The sequence below is a fragment of the Chiloscyllium plagiosum genome, unplaced genomic scaffold, assembly GCF_037043375.1.
Source record: "Chiloscyllium plagiosum isolate Xiang-an unplaced genomic scaffold, Cpla_swu_hap1 HiC_scaffold_5, whole genome shotgun sequence".
NCBI lineage: Eukaryota > Metazoa > Chordata > Chondrichthyes > Orectolobiformes > Hemiscylliidae > Chiloscyllium > Chiloscyllium plagiosum.
Window position 1 is genome coordinate 123,147,786 of NW_028270143.1, and position 22,278 is coordinate 123,170,063.

At 48.3% G+C, this 22,278-nt stretch overlaps 1 protein-coding gene across 7 annotated transcripts in view; it reads right to left on the reverse strand.

Moving 5' to 3' along the window:
* The window catches only part of LOC122550332 (pituitary adenylate cyclase-activating polypeptide type I receptor-like), a 293,382-nt gene that overhangs the window by 99,736 nt on the left and 171,368 nt on the right, over positions 1-22,278 (reverse strand). For all 7 annotated transcript variants that reach the window (XM_087987625.1, XM_087987620.1, XM_087987624.1 and 4 more), the window contains 3 exons: positions 19,955-20,062; positions 17,382-17,491; positions 7,559-7,656 (listed from right to left, as the gene is read on the reverse strand). In XM_087987625.1, the coding sequence (XP_087843751.1) occupies positions 7,559-7,656; positions 17,382-17,491; positions 19,955-20,062 (316 nt within the window). The remainder of the gene's footprint in view (positions 1-7,558; positions 7,657-17,381; positions 17,492-19,954; positions 20,063-22,278) is intronic.

Below are 22,278 nucleotides of genomic sequence, written 5' to 3' on the forward strand. Positions count from 1 at the left end.
ACTTGAAGGAGGAGGTTTTTATTGAGTAATGGGTTGGAGGGTTCTGAAGGGAGAGCCAGAAAATGGAGTTGAAGGCCGAGATGAGATCAGCCATGATGGCATTGAATGGCGGAACAGGCTAGAGGGGCTGAACGGCCTCCGCCTGTTCCTGGTTGTGATGCTCTGAAAGAGGAAGAAAAAAAAATAGCATTGTAAATCTTCCAATGGTGAAGAAACCTTTGCTGCCACATGCAAATGGTGATAAATCCCGTCCACGTATGATCACATAGAGATTAAATCATCATTCGCTTAGGGTTAGGAACTAATTGTTATGCAAATGCATATGATGGGGCAGGGGAAGGGCTGTCGTAGTTTTTCAAGCCACCAGCCATGCAGACAGAGGGAGAACAATGAGGAAAATAAACCGGATCATCTCTAGTTCTAAAAGATGGTAGCTGGATATGAACTGCTCCCAGGGATAATAAATCCATGCCACCATTCATACCGAAAGGGAGTCCGAAATCTGAAGCTGAACCCTGAGGCAGCTGAACCCAGGTGGAAAACCAGATGTCTGTCCATCTGCTTCTGCTCAGACAGTTCCCAGTTTGCTCGTTGTGAATGCTCGGCTGAGTTCCAACACTCACAAACCTGTGGGAGCTTGGCAGGGGAATTGTTTGAGAGAGAGTGAGGACTGCAGATGCTGGAGAGTCAGAGCTGATAAAATGTGATGCTGGAAAAGTACAACATGTCAGGCAGCATCTGAGGAGTCTTTACACAGAGGCTGGTAGATGTCTGGAACTCGTTGCCAGCAGAGGTGGTAGAGGCAGGCACGGTAGATTCATTTAAGGTACATCTGGACAGATGCACAAGTGGGTGGGGAGCAGAGGGATACAGATGCTTAGGAATTGGGCGCTAGGTTTAGACAATGGATTTGGATCGGCTCAGGCTTGGAGGGCCGAAGGGCCTGTTCCTGGGCTGTAAATTTTCTTTGTTCTTTGAGTCGATGTTTCGGGCATAAGCTCTTCACCAGGAATGTGTGTGGATAAACAGAGATGTTGTGATGACTTTGCATTAATTACAGATTATTGAGGTTATAATGAATTATTCTTTCCTGCGATATATTTTGTCAAAGTCTCAACGTATATCTGGATAAAGGTAAAAGGTGGGAAGTGGTTAAATCTTTTGTTAACGATAGTCCATTGGCCGCTGTTTTATAGGGTAGTGGCAGCTACATTTTCTTTCAAAGAAGGTTTCTGAGTGGATAACATTTCTCCCAACATTTCACCATTGGTGTTATATCATTTGTTTGGTCTCTATATGGCACCCACAAGGGTTATGGAGGGGTGTAAAGGAAAGATGGAGGGGATGTGTGAGATCCTTGGGGGGAACATGGAGGATGAGGAGGGAACATAGCGGGTGTATAGGGGTGGCTTGGGAATTGGAGAGAAATCACGGAGAGGGGTTTGGAGGAATATGTAGTAGCCTGCCCCCGAACCAAAACCCTGAGGATGGAGCAGGGCATTTTCAACCTTCAGCCTGGCCAGCCCCATACCCCTCTGACCCCTGACCATTTGCCCCAGGCACGAGAGAGCCCAAGACCCGGCACCCACGCCATCTCTGTGGACTGAAGGTGGTGCGCGGAGGTGCCCTTCAAAGCGAGGAGGGTCTGCGGCGTCAGGGAGAGTGCAGAATCGGCCGGACCACCCCCACTCACTTCGGGAGCAAAACCCAAGGTGGCAGATTACTGCCTGAACGGCTGTGAATTGTTAGAGGGGAGCGTGCAGTGGGACCTGGGTGTCCTGGGGCACAAGTCGCTGAAGGTAAGTATACAGGTGCAACCGGTGGGAAAGAAGGTAAATGGTATGTTGGCCTTTAGTGTGAGAGGTTTTGAGTACAAGAGCAGGAATGGGTTGTTGCAGTGATACAGGGCCTGGGTGAGGCCACACAGAGAATACTGTGTGCGAGTTTTGTCTCTTTCTTTGAGGGAGGATGCTCTTGCTCTTGAGGGAGGACAGTGAGGGTTTCCCAGGCTGATTCCAGAGGATGGCAGGACTGACGTATGAGGAGAGATTGACTAGTTTTCATTGAAGTTCAGACGGATGAGGGGGGAATCTCATAGAGACTTGTGAAATTCTAACAGGACTAGACAGGGTGGATGCAGGCAGGACGTTCCCGATGTTGGGTGAGTCCAGGGGTCACAGTCTGAGGATTTGGGGTGGACCATTTAGGACGGAGATGAGGAGACATTTCTTCACCCAGAGAGCGGTGAGCCTGTGGGATCCATTCCCACAGGAAGGAGTTGATGCCGAAACATTGAATGTATTTAAGAGGCGGCTGGATACAGCACTTGGGGGGAATGGGACCTAAGGTTCTGGGGAGAAAAGAGGCTATTGAATTGGATGGTCAGCCATGATGGTGATGAATGGCGGACCACGCTCAAAGGGCCGAATGGCCTCCTCCTGCTCCTATCCTCAAAGTTTCTATGAAAACACAAGCCCATGTGACTGTAGGCATTGAGAAAGGAGGACACTTGCTGAAAGGGTCCTCACATGAGTGTGAGGACGCTCTGGGGGTTAGGGGGGAGTGGGAACCAGCTCCATCACCTTTCCCTCCCCCAGAGACAGTGACCTCTGGAGTGAGTGTAACAGGGTCAGCCAGATGGACCTCATAGCTCCCTGACTGGGGCTGATAATCAGGTCCAATCAGGGAGCCTGGGCTGACAGATATAAACCAGAGCGTCAGAGAGACAGTTCCCTCTGAGAGTTGCCTCTGAGGGAGCTGGATCAGTGTCAAGGACTCTCCGTGTGTAAGTAAAGGGAGACTTGGAGACAGGATACCAGCCTCTGGGGAGTTATTTCAAGTGCCACCAATGAGACAGGGCGGCAGCGCAGAGTCAGAAGTGAGATGTGAATCTCCCATTCCCGAGGGAAGCTCAGTCTGTGCTCGGGGGTGGGGGAGGAGATGATTGGGGGGGGTGACCTCACCAATGCTAAACCATCTCCAGAGCAGCAGCTGCATAGAACAGGAACATTCTCAGGTTAAAAACAGAGCACAAAGTCGCACAATACCAGATTCCAATCCGACAGGTTTATTTGCTATCACCAGCTTTCAGAGCACTGCTCCTTCATCAGGTGCACTGCACTCCGATAGCTCATGGTTTAAATGAATCTGTTGGATTATAACCTGGTGTCTTGTGACTTCTGACTTTGGAGAGAGTGAGGACTGCAGACGCTGGAGATCAGAGTTGAGAGTGTGGTGCTGGGAAAGCGCAGCAGGTCAGGCAGCATCTGAGGAGCAGGAGAATCGATGTTTCCGGCATAACCCTTCATCAGGAATGAGGCTTATGAAGATTCCTGATGAAGGGTTTTAGCCCGAAACATCGACTCTCCTGCTTCTCGGATGCTGCCTGACCGGCTGTGCTTTCCCAGCACCACACTCTTCGACTCTGACTTCTGACTTTGTCCACCCCAGACCAAGAGTGAGACCTCCACTTCACGGTTACCAACAAACTCAGAAAGCTCCGAGCCCTACTCAGACCCAACCCCGACACAGACTGTGTCTGAGGGAAAGGAGAGGACAGTGATGAGGGACTGTGGGGGTGGACAGTAAAGCCAGTGTATCTCTGTATTCTACAGGTCCTTCTGTCATAACATGCTTTCCATCAACACAAATTCACTGTCATGCAATCGGTGAATCGCGGACACTGTTTCTAAAGTGTTTCTAAACGTTTAACACGTGTGTTGGCTTAACATGATTCCAGCACCAACACTTTAAGGTCTGTTTCTAAAGCACAATTTTTCAATAACATAGCGTTGTGCAAGAACACAACCATTGCATTTCAGAAGAACTACCTGTAATTTAAAATAGAACATAGAACATTACAGCGCAGTACAGGCCCTTCGGCCCTCAATGTTGCACCGACCTGTGGACCCAATCTGAAGCCCATCTAACCTACACTATTCCATTCTCATCCATATGCCTATCCAATCACCATTTAAATGCCCTTAAAGTTGGGCATGCTACTGTTACAGGCAGTGCGTTCCACACCCCTACTACTCTCCAAGTAAAGAAACTACCTCTGACATCTGTCCTATATCTATCACCCCTCAATTTAAAGCTATGCCCCCTTGTGCTCGCCGTCCCCATACTTGGAAAAAGGCTCTCCCTGTCCACCCTATCTAACCCTCTGATTATCTTGTATGTCTCTATTAAATCACCTCTCAACTTTCTTCTCTCTAACGAAAACAGCCTCATGTCCCTCAGCCTTTCCTCGTAAGACCTTCCCTCCATACCAGGCAACATCCTAGTAAATCTCCTCTGAATCCTTTCCAAAGCTTCCACATCCTTCTTATAATGTGATAATCAGTGAAATCCTCACAACTGCTTTAGATTAGATTCCCTACAGCATGGAAACAGGCCGTTTGTCCCAACAAGTCCACACCGACCCTCCGAAGCGTAAGCACCCAGACCCATTCCCCATATTTATCCCTGACCAATGCACCTAATACTATGGGAAATCTAGCCAGGCCAATTCACCTGACCTGCACAACTTTGGACTGTGAGAGGAAACCAGAGCACCCGGAGGAAACCCACGCAGACACGGGGAGAATGTGCAAACTCCACACAGACCATTGCCCGAGGCTGGAATTGAACCTGGAACCCTGGTGCTGTGAGGCAGCAGTGCTATCCGCTGAGCCTCCACATCACCCATTAATAGTTTAACTATAAAGGATCATCCAAAGCAATAAGGAACAAATGATAAATTTGCAAAAATATAAGCTGGAAGTGCGAGTCCAGCTCACCATTTCCAAGCTGACTGTTGAACCTCAGACAATGACTGGGTTACAGGGCCCACCAGCAGAGGGTGCTCCCAGCACTGGCTGTCACCTCGGGTGCTGCACAATATGTTTGTAAATTGCCGTCACGTTCACCCAAAGCACAGTGATTCTCAGCCTGGCTCCTGTGATAGGGTGAGGGAGGTGGAGGCAAGGTTCCCAGAGGAATTGAGTACGTGTCTGCAGAGGGCAACGTCACAAGGTCTGGACCCGAGCGACGGGCAGCGGGAATAATTCCGGGATCCTCAGTGCTATCCCTGACCGGTCCTCTGGGGTGCAATGATTCCTGAGCAACGGCGCTGTTCCAGTCCCACCTTGAACTCTGTTCCGCACTGGGGGAGTGCTGCTCAGTCACAGGAGTGGCCCGTTGAAAGGGCGTGGGGAAACTAGCAGCCGTTCAACCCATCAAGCCTGCTCTGCCATTCAATTTTAAAATTTTTGTTTGTGGGCTGTGGGCGTTGCTGGCTGGCCAGCATTTCCTGCCCGTCCCTAGTTGCCCCTTGAAGCGACCGGTACAACTGAACAGCTCGCTGGGCCAACTGAGAGTCAGCCATGTTGCTGTGGGTCTGGAGTCACATGTAGGCCAGACCAGGTAAGATTTCCTTCCCTGAAGGACATTAGTGAACCAGATGGGCTTTTCCGACAATCATTTCGAGGTCACCAGTAGATTCTTAATTCCAGATCTTTTTTTATAATTATTAAATTCAAATTCCGCCATCTGCCGTGGCAGGATTGGAACCTGGGTCCTCAGAATGTTATCTGGGTCCTTGGAAAAACAGTCCAACAATAACACCACAAGGTCATCTGCAGGACAATGGCTGATCCTCTGTCTCAATGGCATGTTGTCCTCATCCCCCTTGGTGCCTTTAATTTCTAAAGGATTTATTTGCCCACCTCCTTCTTGAATATATTCAGTGACTTGGCCTCCAAAGCCTTCTCTGGGAGAGGATTCCACAGAGTCACTACCTTCTGAGTGAAAAGATATCCACCCCCAACATCAACCTCTGGTCCACTCCCTCTCTGGAGAAAGTGAGGGCTGCAGATGCTGGAGGTCAGAGTCGAGAGTGCGGTGCTAGAAAAGCGCAGCAGGTCAGACAGCATCCGAGGAGCAGGAGAATCGACGTTCCGGACATAAGCCCTTCATCCGAAAGCCCTGCTGATGAAAGGCTGATGCCCGCAATGTCGACTCTTCTGCACAATGGACTCAATGGGCTGAATGGCCTACTTCTGCTGCTATGCCTTATGGGTAATTGAATGATGCACGACTTTCCCTCAATCTGAATTCGTCCATTTACAATAATTTCATAATCAACAAAGCACAATGCAGCCAGGGAAATGAAAGAACAACTTCTTTTTAATTCCCATGTTGGTCTCCTTCTGATCGGAAGGATGTTGGGAAGGGTTCAGAAAAGATTTACAAGGATGTTGCCAGGGTTGGAGGATCTGAGCTATAGGGAGAGGCTGAGCAGGCTGGGGCTGTTTTCCCTGGAGCGTCGAAGGCTGAGGTGTGACCTTATAGAGGTTTATAAAATTATGAGGGGCATGGATAGGATAAATAGACAAGGTCTTTACCCTGGGGTCAGGGAGTCCAGAACTAGAGGGCATAGGTTTAGGGTGAGAGGGGAAAGATATAAAAGAGACCTACGGGACAACTTTTTCACGCAGAGGGTGGTATGTGTATGGAATGAGCTGCCAGAGGAAGTGGTGGAGGCTGGTACAATTGCAACATTTAAGAGGCACTTGGATGGGTATATGAATGGGAAGGGTTTGGAGGGATATGGGCCGGGTGCTGGCAGGTGGGACTAGATTGGGTTGGGACATCTGGTCGGCATGGACGGGTTGGACCGAAGGGTCTGTTTCCATGCTGTACATCTCTATGATTCTATGAAGCCATTTCTGATTGTTGAACCAGTTCACCTTGGGATGGAAATCTGCCTTCCTCACCTGGTCTGGCCTACATGTGGCACTAGACCACGAGCAATGTGTTGACTCTCAACTGCCCTCTGGGCAATAAATACTTACCCAACCATCACGGCCACATACAGTCATACAGTGGTACAGCATGGAAACAGACCCTTCGGTCCAACTCATCCATGCCGACCAGATAACCCAACCTAACCTAATCCCGTTTGCTAGCACCAGGCCCATATCCTCTAAACCCTTCCTATTCATATACCCATCCAGATGCCTTTTAAATGTTGTAATTGTACCAGCCTCCATCATTTCCTCTGGCAGCTCATTCCATACACGCACTACCCTCCACGTGAAAATGTTGCCCTTTGGTTCCCTTTTAAATCTTTCCCCTTTCACCCTTAACCTATGCCCTCTAGTTCTGGGCTTCCCTACTGTGGGGAAATGACCTTCGCAAAGTGCTGTGGTTCAGTTTGAACCCATGATCCTCAGTGCACTAGCCTAGGCCTGAGGAGTACTAACTCAAGTGACAAAACCACTCCAGCTCCAATGACCACATTAAAGGTGAGAAGTTACCAGGATTAATGGTTCAGGTGATTAACATCTAGAGGACGAGGGGCAGGAGAGAGGGAGGCCATTTTGAGGTTGAAAGTTATCCATGCGTACTGTGCGTGTGGAGTTGGGGGGGGGGCAAGAGGGGGAATAGCTGTTATAATTTGGTCAGATCTGCACAGTGTCCATTGTTGCCTCAGAGCTCATGGCCTTACCGGGTTCCACATGCCCTGAATTAGAGAAATGGGCAAGAGGTCCTTTGTACTTTACCGTAGACTTACCGAAAGCGACAGAGTATAATCATTGCAATTGCGAGAGAAACCAGGGAGGTGCTGTAACCCACGGTGTAGAGAGCCTTCACAGACACATAGTACAGATCCTGCAAAAGAGAAAGGGGGACAGGGTCACAATAGCTGCTCTATCGGTTAAAGACGGGAGAGGTCATAGGGACGTGGATGCCACCCAGTCTCTCCTTATTGGCACCTCGTCCAACTCCTCATCACTCCCTCTAACACCAACTCCACAACATTCCGAACGTCCAGAGGACCACACGTTCATCAGACTCCAAAACCAGTTCATGTGATACCGGGGCACGTGAGGAGAGGTGAGGATCACGGTTATTGGTTTTAAGGAGCATCTTGAAGGAGGAAGTTGTTGGCATTAATGATGATAAGGCCTGGATAGTTTAGGTCAAGTGATGGAACCAATCGCTTGACAGTCCAGGGGCACTTGAGGAGATGACAGTGAAGAATGAACCACAAATCATTCCCAAGAGAAGGAGCATTTACCCGATCTCAGCATCACGTGCAGGTTCCATTGACCTGACGGCAGTAAGACGGTATAACTGGCACCAAGTCGAAACCCTCAGGACCTGCCTGAGGTGTCTTGATGGGTCATAGAGTCATAGAGATGTACAGGACGGAAACAGACTCTTCGGTCCAGCTAGTCCATGCCGACCAGATATCCTAAATTAATCTCGTCCCATTCACCAGCACCTGGCCCATGTCCCTCCAAACCCTTCCTATTCATATACCCATCCAACTGCCTTTTAAATGTTACAATTGTACCAGCCTCCACCACTTCCTCTGGCGGCTCATCCCATACACGTACCACCCTCTGTGTGAAAAAATTGCCCCGTAGATCTCTTTTATATCTTGCCCCTCTCACCCTAAACCTATGCCCTCTAGTTCTGGACTCCTCCACCCCAGGGAAAAAAATCTTGTCTATTTACCCTACCCATGCCCCTCATGATTTTAAAAAACCTCTATAAGGTCACCCCTCAGCCTCCGACAATCCAGGGAAAACAGCTCCAGCCTGTTCAGCCTCTCCCGATAATTCAAATCCTCCAACTCTGGCAACATCCTTGTAAATCTTTTCTGAACCCTTTCAAGTTTCACAACATCTTTCCGATAGGAAGGAGACCAGAACTGCCTCACCCAGTGGCTGTGCTGTAGATGAAGCTTCATCCTCGCTCATGGATTATTAACCCTTTCACATCCACGGGCAGACAGACAGACAGAGAGGTCTCAGGAGGAAATTCCGGAGGTCAGGGCCCAAGGAGCCAAGACCTGGTCAATGACAGGATAATAAAAATCACCAAAAACATGAGATGCTCCAGACAGAGGAGAACTGGCATCATGCAGATCCTTACCTCTTTTACTCCACCATTGACTGGGCCCAGCATTTATTGCCCATCCCTAGTTACCCCCTGGGGAAGGTGGGAGTGAGCTCTCTTCTTGAACTGTTGCAGTCCAGTGATAATACCCACTGGAACATCACCTCCCCGTAAGAACACCTCTTCACCACCACCATCTCCACCTCCATCACCATCTCCATCACCATGTCCATCACCTCCATCTCCATCACCATCTCCATTACCTCCATCTCCATCACCATGTCTATTACCTCCTTCTCCATCACCATGTCCATCACCTCCATCTCCATCACCATGTCCATCACCTCCATCTCCATCACCATCTCCATTACCTCCTTCTCCATCACCATGTCCATCACCTCCATCTTTATCACTATGCCCATTACCTCCATCTCCATCACTATGTCCATTACCTCCATCTCCATCACCATGTCCATCACCTCCATCTCTATCGCATTGTCCATCACCTTCATCTCCATCACCATGTCCATCACCTCCATCTCTATCACTATGTCCATCACCTCCATCTCTATCACTATGTCCATCACCTCCATCTCTATCACCATCTCCACCTCCATCACCTCCATCTCTATCACCATATCTATCACTATCACCATCTCCATCACCATATCCATCACCATCACCACCTCCATCACCTCCATCTATATCACTATGCCTATCACCATCACCACCTCCATCACCATATCCACCATCATCACCATCTCCACCTCCGTCACCATCACCATCTCCATCACCATGTCCACCACCATCACCATCTCCACCACCATCACCATCTCCACCACCATCGCTGCCACCACATCAATCACCTCCATCTCTACCACCATGTCCCTCACCATCACCATCTTCACCTCCATCTCCATTACTGTGTCCAGCACTTCCATCTCCACCTCCACCACCATCACCATCTCCACCACCGTGTCCATCACCTCCATCTCCACCACCTCCTCCTTCACCTCCTCCTCCTCTTCCTTCAGGACCTCTCCAGTGATTCTTAGAAAGATTCCCTCCATTTTCCTGGTTTGATCCAGCAGAATCCCCCCATCCCTCTTCTCCCCCCACCGAAGGTTCCATGACTGCCTTACTCTATCTTGGAAATGCTCCCTTGGGAAACACTCATCTCCCTCCATTGCGGGACCTGTTAACACCATTGCCATCTCTCAGATGGTCGGATCACTCAGAGGGGAATTCATGGTCGCTCAGTACCAACACTGCAGGGGCAATTAGGGATGGGTAATAGGTGCTGGGCCCAGCCAGGCATTCCTCCCCAATGATCCCCTCGCAAACAAAAAACTTGCATTTGTGTAGCACCTCTTGTGACCCCATGACTTCCCAGCCAGCGACGCCCACATCCCATGAAAAATAACATTACAAAAATGCTCCACCAGTGCCCTAAGGGCAATGCTGTATTTGTCTTTCAGCCAAAAACTGACACTGGGTGTTGACTCTCAGTGCTTTCTGTGGAAGCTTGCTGTAGTGGCTCCACTTTCCTACAAGGCCAGTAATCACACTTAAACAACTGGTTGTGTCGCACTGTGGGAAGTCACGACATCACAAGAGGCTCGACACAAATGCAAGTTCTTCGTTTCTGGAGTGGGGCGGGTCTCGGAGAGGATTTCCTGTGCTCCCAAAACTGACTCGCTTTTCCGTGAGTCTCTCCCACCGTTCCGCAAGGGGGTAAATGTTCCTGAGGATCTGGGAAACAGGCATATTGAAATCCCATTTAAACTCTCGGAGAGTCGCTAATGTGAACTGGTAGGAGCATCTTGCTGTAAAATCCAACAAGAGAAAGGAAGCAACTCGCTCTGTTCAGCGGTCACCATTCGAGGCACATCTGAATTTAACCAGAAGGTCTCAATCCCAGCTCAGCGAGGGAGTTTGCAGCGATGGGGAGGATGGGGAGGGCGGCTGGTGTTTGACTGAAGCTGAGGGACAGGGACCAAGCTCCCACTGCGAGTTCCCAAAGGAACAGGGTCTGCTGGGACTCAGAGCCATCAGCTGTGGAAGCAAACACTGATAGCAATTAAAAAGCTGCCAGAGACTCCCAGTCTCCCAGAGACTTAATGGGCAGGGCTGTGGGAGTTTGGGTGGGGTATCCTGCCCCCCCATGAGGGACCCTTGGGCAACATTCGATCATTAGCCTCACAGGGGACCATCGACTTTAATGCTGAGGTTGTAAAGATTCACCACCCACTGACACAATGGCCAGAATTCTTTATGGTTAAGCAAGTACAGTGATAATAAGAATGAGAGTGTCGAGGTCAGGGTTCAGTAGGTGTATGATTTGGTGTACTTGACACAAAGTAAATTTCCAGAATAAATTTCCACAAAAAACCAGAGGCAGCAATCTAATTGTTGCTGTTTTGGTGCTGCCATTAGCATGGCAAATTACACACAATTCATCCACACGAATGTATCACAAGCACCTCCTGGCATTCCTCAGTGCGTTAGTGTCTGGTGGATTGCAAAAAAAACCTGACACAAAATTCAATTAAACTCTCAATCGGAATGTTCCAAAACATTTCTCTGATGCATGATTTTAAGATATGGATTGTGGGGAAATAGATGGTGACATCTTGAAAAATGTGCTTAAAAAGGTGTTGCTGGAAAAGCGCAGCAGGTCAGGCAGCATCAAAGGAGCAGGAGAATCGATGTTTCGGGCATATGCCTATCTTGAAAAATGCCCATATTATAAGTGGTGCTGGATGCCTTGAAAAGCATAAAAGTGGATTTGTCCCCAGGACCCGATCAGGTGTACCCTAGAACTCTGTGGGAAGCTGGGGAAGGGATTGCTGGGCCTCTTGCTGAGATATTTGTATCATTGATAGTCACAGGTGATGTGCCGGACGACTGGAGGTTGGCTAATATGCTTCCACCTTTTAAGAAAAATGGTAAGGAAAAGCCAGGCAACGATAGACTGGTGAGCCTGACTTTAGTGGTGGGCACGTTGTTGGCAGGAATCCTGAGGGACAGGATTTACATGTATTTGGAAAAACAAGGATTGATTAGGGATAGTCAGCATGGCTTTGTGCATGGGGAATCATATGGAGTACAGGTTCATAGCTCCTTGAAAGTGGAGTCGCAGGTAGATAGGATAGTGAAGGTGTTTGGTATGCTTTCCTTTATTGGTCAGAGTATTGAGTACAGGAGTTGGGAGATCATGTTGTGGCTGTACAGGACATTGGTTAGGCCACTGTTGGAATATTGTGTGCAATTCTGGTCTCCTTCCTATCGGAAAGATGTTGTGAAACTTGAAAGGGTTCAGAAAAGATCTACAAGGATGTTACCAGGGTTGGAGGATTTGAACTATAGGGGGAGGCTGAACAGGCTGGAGCTGTTTTCCCTGGAGCGTCGGAGGCTGAGGGGTGACCTTATAGAAGTTTACAAAATCATGAGGAGCATGGATAGGGTAAATAGACAAGGTCTTTTCCCTGGGGTCGGGGAGTCCAGAACTAGAGGGCATAGGTTTAGGGTGAGAGGGGAAAGATATAAAAGAGACCTAAGGGGCAACTTTTTCACGCAGAGGGTGGTATGTGTATGGAATGAGCTGCCAGAGGAAGTGGTGGAGGCTGGTACAATTGCAACATTTAAGAGGCATTTGGATGGGTATATAAATAGGAAGGATTTGGAGTGATATGGGCTGGGTGCTGGCAGGTGGGACTAGATTGGGTTGGGATATCTGGTCGGCATGGACGGGTTGGACTAAAGGGTCTGTTTCCGTGCTGTATATCGCTATTACTCTATGACTCTACAGCCCGTTCTGTTAGAACGCCTGCTTCTTCAACACAAATTGGCTTTAATGCCAATGATGAATTTAGACTGTTATTTGTAGAACACGAACTTTCCTTATCTGTATTGGCTATAACGTGATTCCAGCCCCATTTGTTTTAATAGCGCAACAATTGCGCGATTTTCTTATAACGTGGAATGACACAAGAACAGCGCGGTTGCACAGTGGTTAGCACCGCTACCTCACAGCGCCAGAGACCCAGGTTCAATACCCGCCTCAGGTGACTGTCTGTGTGGAATTTGCACATTCTCCCTGTGTCTGTGTGAGCTTCCTCCGGGTGCTCTGGTCTCCTCCCACAGTCCAAAAATGTGTAGGTCAGGTGAATTGACCATGCTAAATTGCCCATAGTGTTAGGTGCATTAGTCAGAGGGGAATGGGTCTGGGTGGGTGCGCTTCGGAGGGTCGGTGTGGACTTGTTGGGCCGAAGGGCCTGTTTCCACACTGTAAGTAATCTAATCTAGTGTGAAGCTACTCTCGTTGATGGCTCTATCACTGAAAAATCCTCTGGTTCACTAACGTCCCTCAGGGAAGGAAATCTGTGGCTGTAGTGTGGATAGCATCCATCCTGAGACAATGGCTTCTCTGTAGAACCTCTCCACAGCTCCCTTGACAGGAGTCCCTCATTTAGATTAAAGGCTTCTCCGCAGCCTTCAGAAGAAGGCCCAAGATGGAACCTTGGCAAAAGTGAGGACTGCAGACGCTGGCGATCAGAGTCAAGATTAGAGTGGTGCTGGAAAAGCACTCTGTCATTTATCTTTCTACCCTGGAGGCTCCCTGCCTCATTCCTGATGAAGGGCTTTTGCCCGAAAAGTTGATTTTCCTGCTCCTCGGATGCTGCCTGACCTGCTGAGCTTTTCCAGCACCACTCTAATCTTAACCAAGATGAAACCTTGTCTTGTTCAATTCACTGGATCCTATCAGATCTTATTATTGACTTCTGGGCAAATGTACCGTTGATTTGGCAGAGCTAAAAGCCCATGGTAAGTTCAAACGTTATTTGGGTGGAGTCCAGAACTAGCTGTACGAATTTGTATTGATCCCAGCTTTGGTTTTCAAGTTGTGTAGGTCAGGGGGTGGATGGGAGTCAAGTGAGCAGGTCGTCAGGGGAACGTAGACAAGTGGTAGCGTACAAACGCTGGATCATGGGATTTAGAATGGATGGACGTTTGATGTACCAGTGTGGATGTGATGGGCCGAATGGCCTCCATCCATGCTGGAAACCTTCTGCGGCTATCTCTTCACTCTAAGATGCAGTGACTGGTGAGGACGGGCCGAAACATGTATTTTATATATGAGCCTTACCCTATCTGGCTGACATTTACAAATGAGAGGGACCGTATTGTTGAAGAGGAGAGTGTGAAATGGACTGGTAAGCTAGAGGAGATACTTGTTGGGAAGGAAGATGTGTTGGCATTTTGAAAAACTTGAGGATAGACAAGTCCCCCGGGCCTGACGGGATATATCCTAGAATTATGTGGGAAGCAAGAGAGGAAATTGCAGAGCCGTTGGCAATGATCTTTTCATCTTCACTGTCAATGGGGGTGGTGCCAGGAGACTGGAGAGTGGCGAATGTTGTGCCCCTGTTCAAAAAAGGGAATAGGGATAACCCCGGGAATTACAGGCCAGTTAGTCTTACTTCGGTGGTAGGTAAAGTAATGGAAAGGGTACTGAGGGATAGGATTTATGAGTATCTGGAAAGGCACTGCTTGATTAGGGACAGCCAGCACGGATTTGTGAAGGGTAGGTCTTGCCTTACAAGTCTGATTGAATTCTTTGAGGAGGTGACCAAGCATATGGATGAGGGTAGAGCAGTGGATGTAGTGTACATGGATTTTAGTAAGGCATTTGATAAGGTTCCCCATGGTAGGCTCATGCGGAAAGTCAGGAGGCATGGGACAGAGGGAAGTTTGGCCAGTTGGATAGAGAACTGGCTAACCGGTCGAAGTCAGAGAGTGGTGGTAGATGGTAAATATTCAGCCTGGAGCCCAGTTACAAGTGGAGTTCCGCAGGGATCAGTTCTGGGTCCTCTGCTGTTTGTAATTTTTATTAATGACTTGGAAGAAGGATTCGAAGGGTGGGTCAGTAAATTTGCAGATGATACGAAGATTGGTGGAGTTGTGGATAGTGAGGAGGGCTGTTGTCGGCTGCAAAGGGAGCTGTGCTGAGGAGTGGCAGATGGAGTTCAACCCTGTCAAGAGTGAGGTTGTCCATTTTGGAAGGACAAATAAGAATGCGGAATACAGGGTTAACGGTAGGGTTCTTAGTAAGGTGGAGGAGCAGAGGGATCTTGGGGTCTATGTTCATAGATCTTTGAAAGTTGCCACTCAGGTGGATAGAGCTTGTAAGAAGGCCTATGGTGTATTAACGTTCATTAGCAGAGGGATTGAATTCAAGAGTCGTGAGGTGATGTTGCAGCTGTACAGGACCTTGGTAAGGCCACATTTGGAGTACTGTGTGCAGTTCTGGTCGCCTCACTTTAGGAAAGATGTGGAAGCTTTGGAAAGGGTGCAGAGGAGATTTACCAGGATGTTTCCTGGAATGGAGAATAGGTCATACGAGGATAGGTTGAGAGTGCTAGGCCTTTTCTCATCGGAACGGCGAAGGATGAGGGGTGACTTGATAGAGGTTTATAAGATGATCAGGGAAATAGATAGAGTAGACAGTCAGAAACTTTTTCCCCGGGTACAACAGAGTGTTACAAGGGGACATAAATTTAAGGTGAAGGGTGGAAGGTATAGGGGGATGTCAGGGGTAGGTTCTTTACCCAGAGAGTGGTGGGGGCATGGAATGCGCTGCCTGTGGGAGTGGCAGAGTCAGAATCATTGGTGACCTTTAAGCGGCAATTGGATAGGTACATGGATGGGTGCTTAAGCTAGGACAAATGTTCGGCACAACATCGTGGGCCAAAGGGCCTGTTCTGTGCTGTATTGTTCTATGTTCTATGTTCTATGTACATGTGACCCCAGACCCACAGCTATGTGGTTGACTCTTCACTGCCCTCTGGAATGGTCCAGTAAGCCACTCGGTTCAATGGATCTACTGGTACTGGACGGGGGGGTGCACAGAGGAAGTTCACTTGGTTGATTCTGGAGTTGAGGGGGTTAACTTGTGATGAAGAGACTTGGTAGACTGGGATTACACTCATTAGAATTCAGAAGAATTGGGGGGATCTGATAGAAACATACAAAGTTATGAAGGGAATAGATAAGATCGAAGCAGGGTGGTTGTCCCCACTGGTGGGTGAAACTAGAATGAGGGAGCGTAGCCTCAAAATAAGGGGGAGCAGATTTCGGACTGAGCTAAGGAGGAACTTCTTCACCCAAAGGGTTGTGAATCTGTGGCTTTCCCTGCCCAGGGAAGCAGTTGAGGCTACCTCGGTTAATGTTTTTAAGGCAAAGGTAGATTCTTGAAGAGTAGAGGGAGTAAGGGTTACGGTGAGAGGGCGGGTAAGTGGAGCTGAGTCCATGATCTTATTGAATGGCGGAACAAGCTCGATGGGCCAAATGGCCTCCTCCTGCTGCTCGTCTTTAAGTTTCTCATGTAGGGCGACGAGGGAAGGGCCATGGTTCTCCCGACTGACGCACAGGGTACAAAAACACTCACACAGGATGTTAATGTGATGCCCCAGAAAACAAGGGGCTGAGCACAGCCAGTGGGGCACTGAATCCAATTCAATGACGGATTGAAAAGAATTGAACAGGGTGTGGAACGGTTTTGATATTGATGTGCAGGTCAGGTGAATTGGCCAGGCTAGATTGCCCATAGTGTTAGGTGCATTAGCCAGGTGTAAATATAGGGTAGGGGAATAGATTTGGGTGGTTTACTCTTTGGAGGGTCAGTGTGGACTTGTTGGGCCGAAAGGCCTGTTTCCATACTGTAGGGATTCTGATCTAGAATGGCCATCTCCTGTGTTGTAACCATTGCACAAAGCTGTATTTGGGAGGAGAGAGGGTAAGGAGACGTTAAGGCCATAAGATGTAGGAACAGGAGTCGGCCGGACAGCCACTCAAGCCTGCTCCAACATTCACAGCTGGTCCGATGTTCCTCACATCCACTTTCCTAATCTTTCCCTGTAACCCTGGATTCCCCGACTGATGAATAATCCATCAATGTCATCCTTAAATATGCACAAGGGACTCTGCCCCCTCCAGCTCTCTGGGGCAGGGGGTTTCCAAAGACTCACGACCCCCCTGAAGGAAGAAACCCCTCCTCATCTCAATCTCAGAGTCATCGAATCCCACAGCACAGAGACAGGCACCTCTGCTCAAACTGGTTCATGCTGACCAAAATGTCTACCTATGCCATCCCCATTCTCTTGCAGTTGGACCATATCTCAGTCTTAAACTGGCGCCCCTTTACCCTGAGACTGTGCCCTCTGGCCCTGGACTCTCCCATGTGGGGAAACATCTCTCTCAGCATTGACCCTGTCAAGCCCTTACATTTCATAGAGATCCCCTCTCATTCTTCTAAACCCCAGTGAGTGGAGTCCCAACCTGTTTAACCTTTACTCCGAAGACAATCCCTCCATACCAGGGATCATCCGTGCGAATGCTCCCTGAACCACCTCCAATGGAATGATATATTTCCTCATAGAAGTGAAAGAAACTGTTGCTTTGTTTATGTATGTGACACGCAGAATTACCTGGTCATCGATTTCCGTGATATTTTCATCAACTCCACAGGCATCGTAGTAGTGGGGGAAGGTTTCTGACCAGCCTTCACTGGTGCAGTTTCGGTAAATGATCCCTAGGACTGAAGAATTTTTAATGTCAGTAAAACCAGAGCAGACGAACAAAAAGACCCTATGACCTTCCAGCCCATCGAGAGACAGGCTTGCTGTTCCTCAGAAGCAAAATGTCTTCCATCCAAAGCGGTGAGGATGAGCTACAACCATGCACCTTGTTAAAGTGAGAAACACCCATCTCAATACTCAATACTCTGACCAATAAATGAAAGTATACCAAATGCCGTCTTCACTATCCTATCAACCTGTGATTCTACTTTCAAGGAGCTATGGACCTATGTTGCCATGGAGAAAATAGTGAGGAGTAGGAGTGGGATCCATTAGAGTCACACTTACCATCATCGGAGTTAATGATTCGGAAGAAGCCCGGACAGTTGACAGAGATCACGTCATGGCTGTCTGACCACCAATTCCAAGAGGGAAGGTCAAAGGTCAGCCGGTCTTCCTCAAGGTGAGAGCAGAAGGCCAAAGTGGGGTAATTCATTCTGGAGATGGTGCGCAGGCAAACAAATGCATCGCTAAGGTCTCCCTCTGGATAGTTTCTGAATACGTTTCTGAGTGCTCCAGAAACATCAAACAAATTCACTGACATTAAATTTCATGATCGTCATGGCCAGGAAACATACAATTGTTATGATGTGACAGGAAGCTATTCAGTCCATTGTGTCTGCACCAGTTCTATCACTTAGAGCCAATCCACAAACAAAAGGAATTGGTTCAAGCCTTGTATCCTTTTTTGTTCATTATCCAGGAGCTTGGAGAATCTATAATTTCCTCACTATTTTCTCCATGGCAACACAGGTTCATAGCTCCTTGAAAGTGGAGATAGGATAGTGAAGAAGGCGTTTGGTATGCTTTCCTTTATTGGTCAGAGTATTGAGTACAGGAGTTGGGAGGTCATGTTGTGGCTGTACAGGTCATTGGTTAGGCCACTGTTGGAATATTGTGTGCAATTCTGGTCTCCCTCCTATTGGGGGAATGTTGTGAAACTTGAAAGGGTTCAGAAAAGATTTATAAGGATGTTGCCAGGGTTGGAGGGTTTGAGCAATAGCGAGAGGCTGAACAGGCTGGGGCGTGTTTTCCCTGGAGCATCGGAGGCTGAGGGGTGACCTTATAGAGGTTTATAAAATCATGAGGAGCATGGATAGGATAAATAGACAAAGTCTTTCCCCTGGGGTAGGGGAGTCCAAAACTAGAGGGCATAGGTTTAAGGTGAGAGAGGAAAGATTTAAAAGGGACCTTCGGGGCAACTTTTTCACACAGAAGGAGGTGTGTGTATGGAATGAACTGCCAGAGGAAGTGGTGGAGGCTGATACAATTACATCATTTAAAAGGCATCTGGATGGGTATATGAATAGGAGGGGTTTGGAGGGATATGGGCCAGGTGCTGGCAAATGCAACTAGATTAGGTTGGCATATCTGATCGGTATGGACGAGTTCAACTGAAGGGTCTGTTTCCGTGCTGTACATCTCTATGACCCTTTGCCAACCAGAATGGGGGGATAGCCAATAGGGACCCTTTCTATATGGTACAAATGGCTGTGAGTGTATGAATTGAGATTGATCCTGATTGATTCAAGACAGAAAGCGCCAGCAGCATGTCCCTGATATTCTCGAAAATATCCTCCTCTGTATCCCTTGAATGTTCCTGCTGGTCTGATTGATTTATCTTGGTTCTCCCAGTATCACTGCACCAATGGAACCCTTTTCGCCTACAGTATAAATTGTTGTGGTTGCTTGAAACTTGGCATTCTTGCACTGGTCCTGGTGTGTGTGTGATGTGACTTTATCTTTTCAACAGGAAGAGATGAATTATATTCTGACAAAACTGGGAGGCCTTTAAAGTCACTGTAAGACAATGAAGGGAGCACATGGTTCTGAGTGACAATGCAGGAAGCACAGGGACAGGTAGAGAGTAGGAGCAAGAGTTGGCTATTTCAATCGCGCTAGTCCTGTGAGAATGATGAACATTTCTATTTTAAGAGATCTGGGGATCTATTCTCTCATCGCACCGCCCATAACCAAATGAAAGACCTAATATGTTATTCAGCAGTCTCTTGTTGTATGCAGAAACATAAAATAAGAGTAGGCCATTCAGCCCTTCGATCAATCCCTGAGGGGACACTCCTTGACAGAGAAATGAAAATAAAAGGAGGTGCTCTTTTTTAAAATCAATCCATGGCCTCCCTGAAGCTTATAGATTGCGAATGGTCACATGATCCCGCAGTACGAGTGGGACTCATTAGAGTTGAGAGTGTGTTGCTGGAAAAGCACAGCAGGTCAGGCAGCATCCGAGGACCAGGAAAATCGACATTTCGGGCTGGAGCCCTTAATCGGGGTGAAACGTTGATTCTCCTGCTCCTCGGATGCTGCCTGACCTGCTGTGCTTTTCCAGCACCACACTCTTGACTCTGATCTCCAACATCTACAGACCTCACTGTCTCACTGTGATCCATGAGAGTCACACTTACCGTCATCGGAGTTAATGATTCGGAAGAATCCCGGACAGCTGACAGAGATCACATCCCCATAATCCGCGTTTGGCCAGCACGTTATATTGTCCCACATCCCAGGACAATCTGCAAAGAGAGAGAGAGAGGGAGTAGGAATGAGGGGATTAAATACCAGCTCCTCATCAGCCTCCTCAAAGCAGAAAAATGAAGAGCAGACATTCTCCTGGCATAGGTTACGAAGCTGTCAATGCACTGGCTCAGCGAGCAACACCCTGCCCTCTGAATTGGGAAGGTCAGGGGTTTGCTGGAGACTTGACCACATTATAAAGGTTGGCACTCCACTGTGGTACTGAGGGGGTGCTGCACTGTCGGAGGCGCTATCTTTTCCATGAGACAACGAACCGAGACTCAAGTCAGCTCACTCACAGATGCGATTTTGACAAATAGCAGGGAAGTTATTCCGGGAGCCCTGCCCAACACTCGTCCTTCAACCAACGTCCTGAATGCAGAGTATCAGGTCAGCATCAGCTTACTGTTTTGCAAGAGGTTAGAACCTAGAACATAGAACATAGAACAGCACAGAACAGGCCCTTTGGCCCTTGGTGTTGCACCAACCTGTGAACTATTCTCAGTTCGTCCTCCTACGCTATCCCAAAATCATCCATGTGCTTATGTAAAGATTGTTTAAATCTCCCTAATGTGGCTGAGGTTACTGCAGGCTTGTGGTAATCTTGCGAGACTAACAGCCCAGTGAAATGGGCTCAAAGCCCATCACAGCATAGACATAGGTCAAACCCAACTCAGTGAACCAGGTCCCAATAACGGTGATCATGAAAATTATCACCATTAGAAACATTACCTGATTTACCAACGTTGCCAAGGAAAGGTCATCTGTATCTGGGCCTACATGTGACTCCAGACCCATTGCCCTTTTCCCAAGGCCATTGCCAATGACCCAAGGCCACAAGTAGTGCCCTTCTAACTTTATGATAGAATAGCGTAGCAAACCACTCAGTTCAAAGGCAATTTGGGATGGATCTCAAATTGGCTTTCAGCCAGTCAGATTCACTCCCCAGGATATCAAGAAAGGGTTGGAGGCCCTGGATACTGCAAAGGCTGTGGACCCTGACAACAGTTCAGGAGCTGCAATAAAGGATTGAACTTCCAAACCAGTTGTATCCCAAGCTGTTCCAGTACACCTGCAGCTGTGGTATCAACTGAGCGGCATGGGGATTTGCCCAGGTATGTCCTGCACACAAAAAGAAGGACAAATCCAACCCGGCCATCAGTCTACTCTCGATCATTAGTAAAGTGATGGAAGAGGTCCATCGACAGCAGCACTTGCTCAGCAATAACCTGCTCAGTGATACCCAGTTTGGGTTCTGCCAGGGCCACTCAGCTCCTGACCTCATTACAAGCCCTGGTTCAAATATGACACCATCCAAGACAAAGCAATCCCTTGATTGGCATCACGTCCACAAACATCCAAACGCTCCACGACTGACACTCAGTGACAGCAGTGTGTGCTAGCTACAAGATGCATGGCAGAAATTCACCAAAGACCCTCAGACAGCACCTTCCAAACCCACGACCACTTCCATCTTGAAGGACAAGGGCAGCAGATACATGGGAACACCACCCCCTGCAAGTTCCCCTCCATGCCACTCACCATCCTGACTTGGAAATATATCACCGTTCCTTCAGTATCTCTGGGTCAAAATGCTGGAATTCCCTCTCTCAGGGCATTGTGGGTCAGCCCACAGCAGGTGGACTGCAGCGGTTCAAGAAGGCAGCTCACCCCCACCTTCTCAAAGGGGGCAACTAGGGACGGGTAATAAATGCCAGCGATAACCATGTCCCACAAATAAATTAACAAAGAGACTGGACTCAACACTACCTTCTTGAGGGTAGTTTGGGATGGCCTTGAATGCTGTCTAGCTGGAGCTGCCCACATCCCAAGATAGAATTACAAAAAAAAGCAAGCGGCTGGTGTGACTTCTGTATTTGAGGCACGACAATTACTCCTTCCTCCTCTGCTTTGGGGCTGGTTCTAAATGGCACTACAACAATGCAAGCCTTTCCTCAGTTTGGGCCCTGGAGGGTTAACATGGAGAGGTGGATTTCTTTAGCTGTGGTCTCACTGTCTGAGTATGGCAGGTGCTGACTCACTGCTCTACTCTGGTCGTGCAGCTGATGAGTTTCAGACCAAGACTTGCAAACTGCCCCTTTGAACTGAGTGCCAATCCGATGATTCAACAGCTGCAGAAATTCCAACGGCTACTCATTTGGAACTTCTCAAAATGAGTTTTTGTTTCACCTCCTGAAGAGAACTTTTCTTGCAG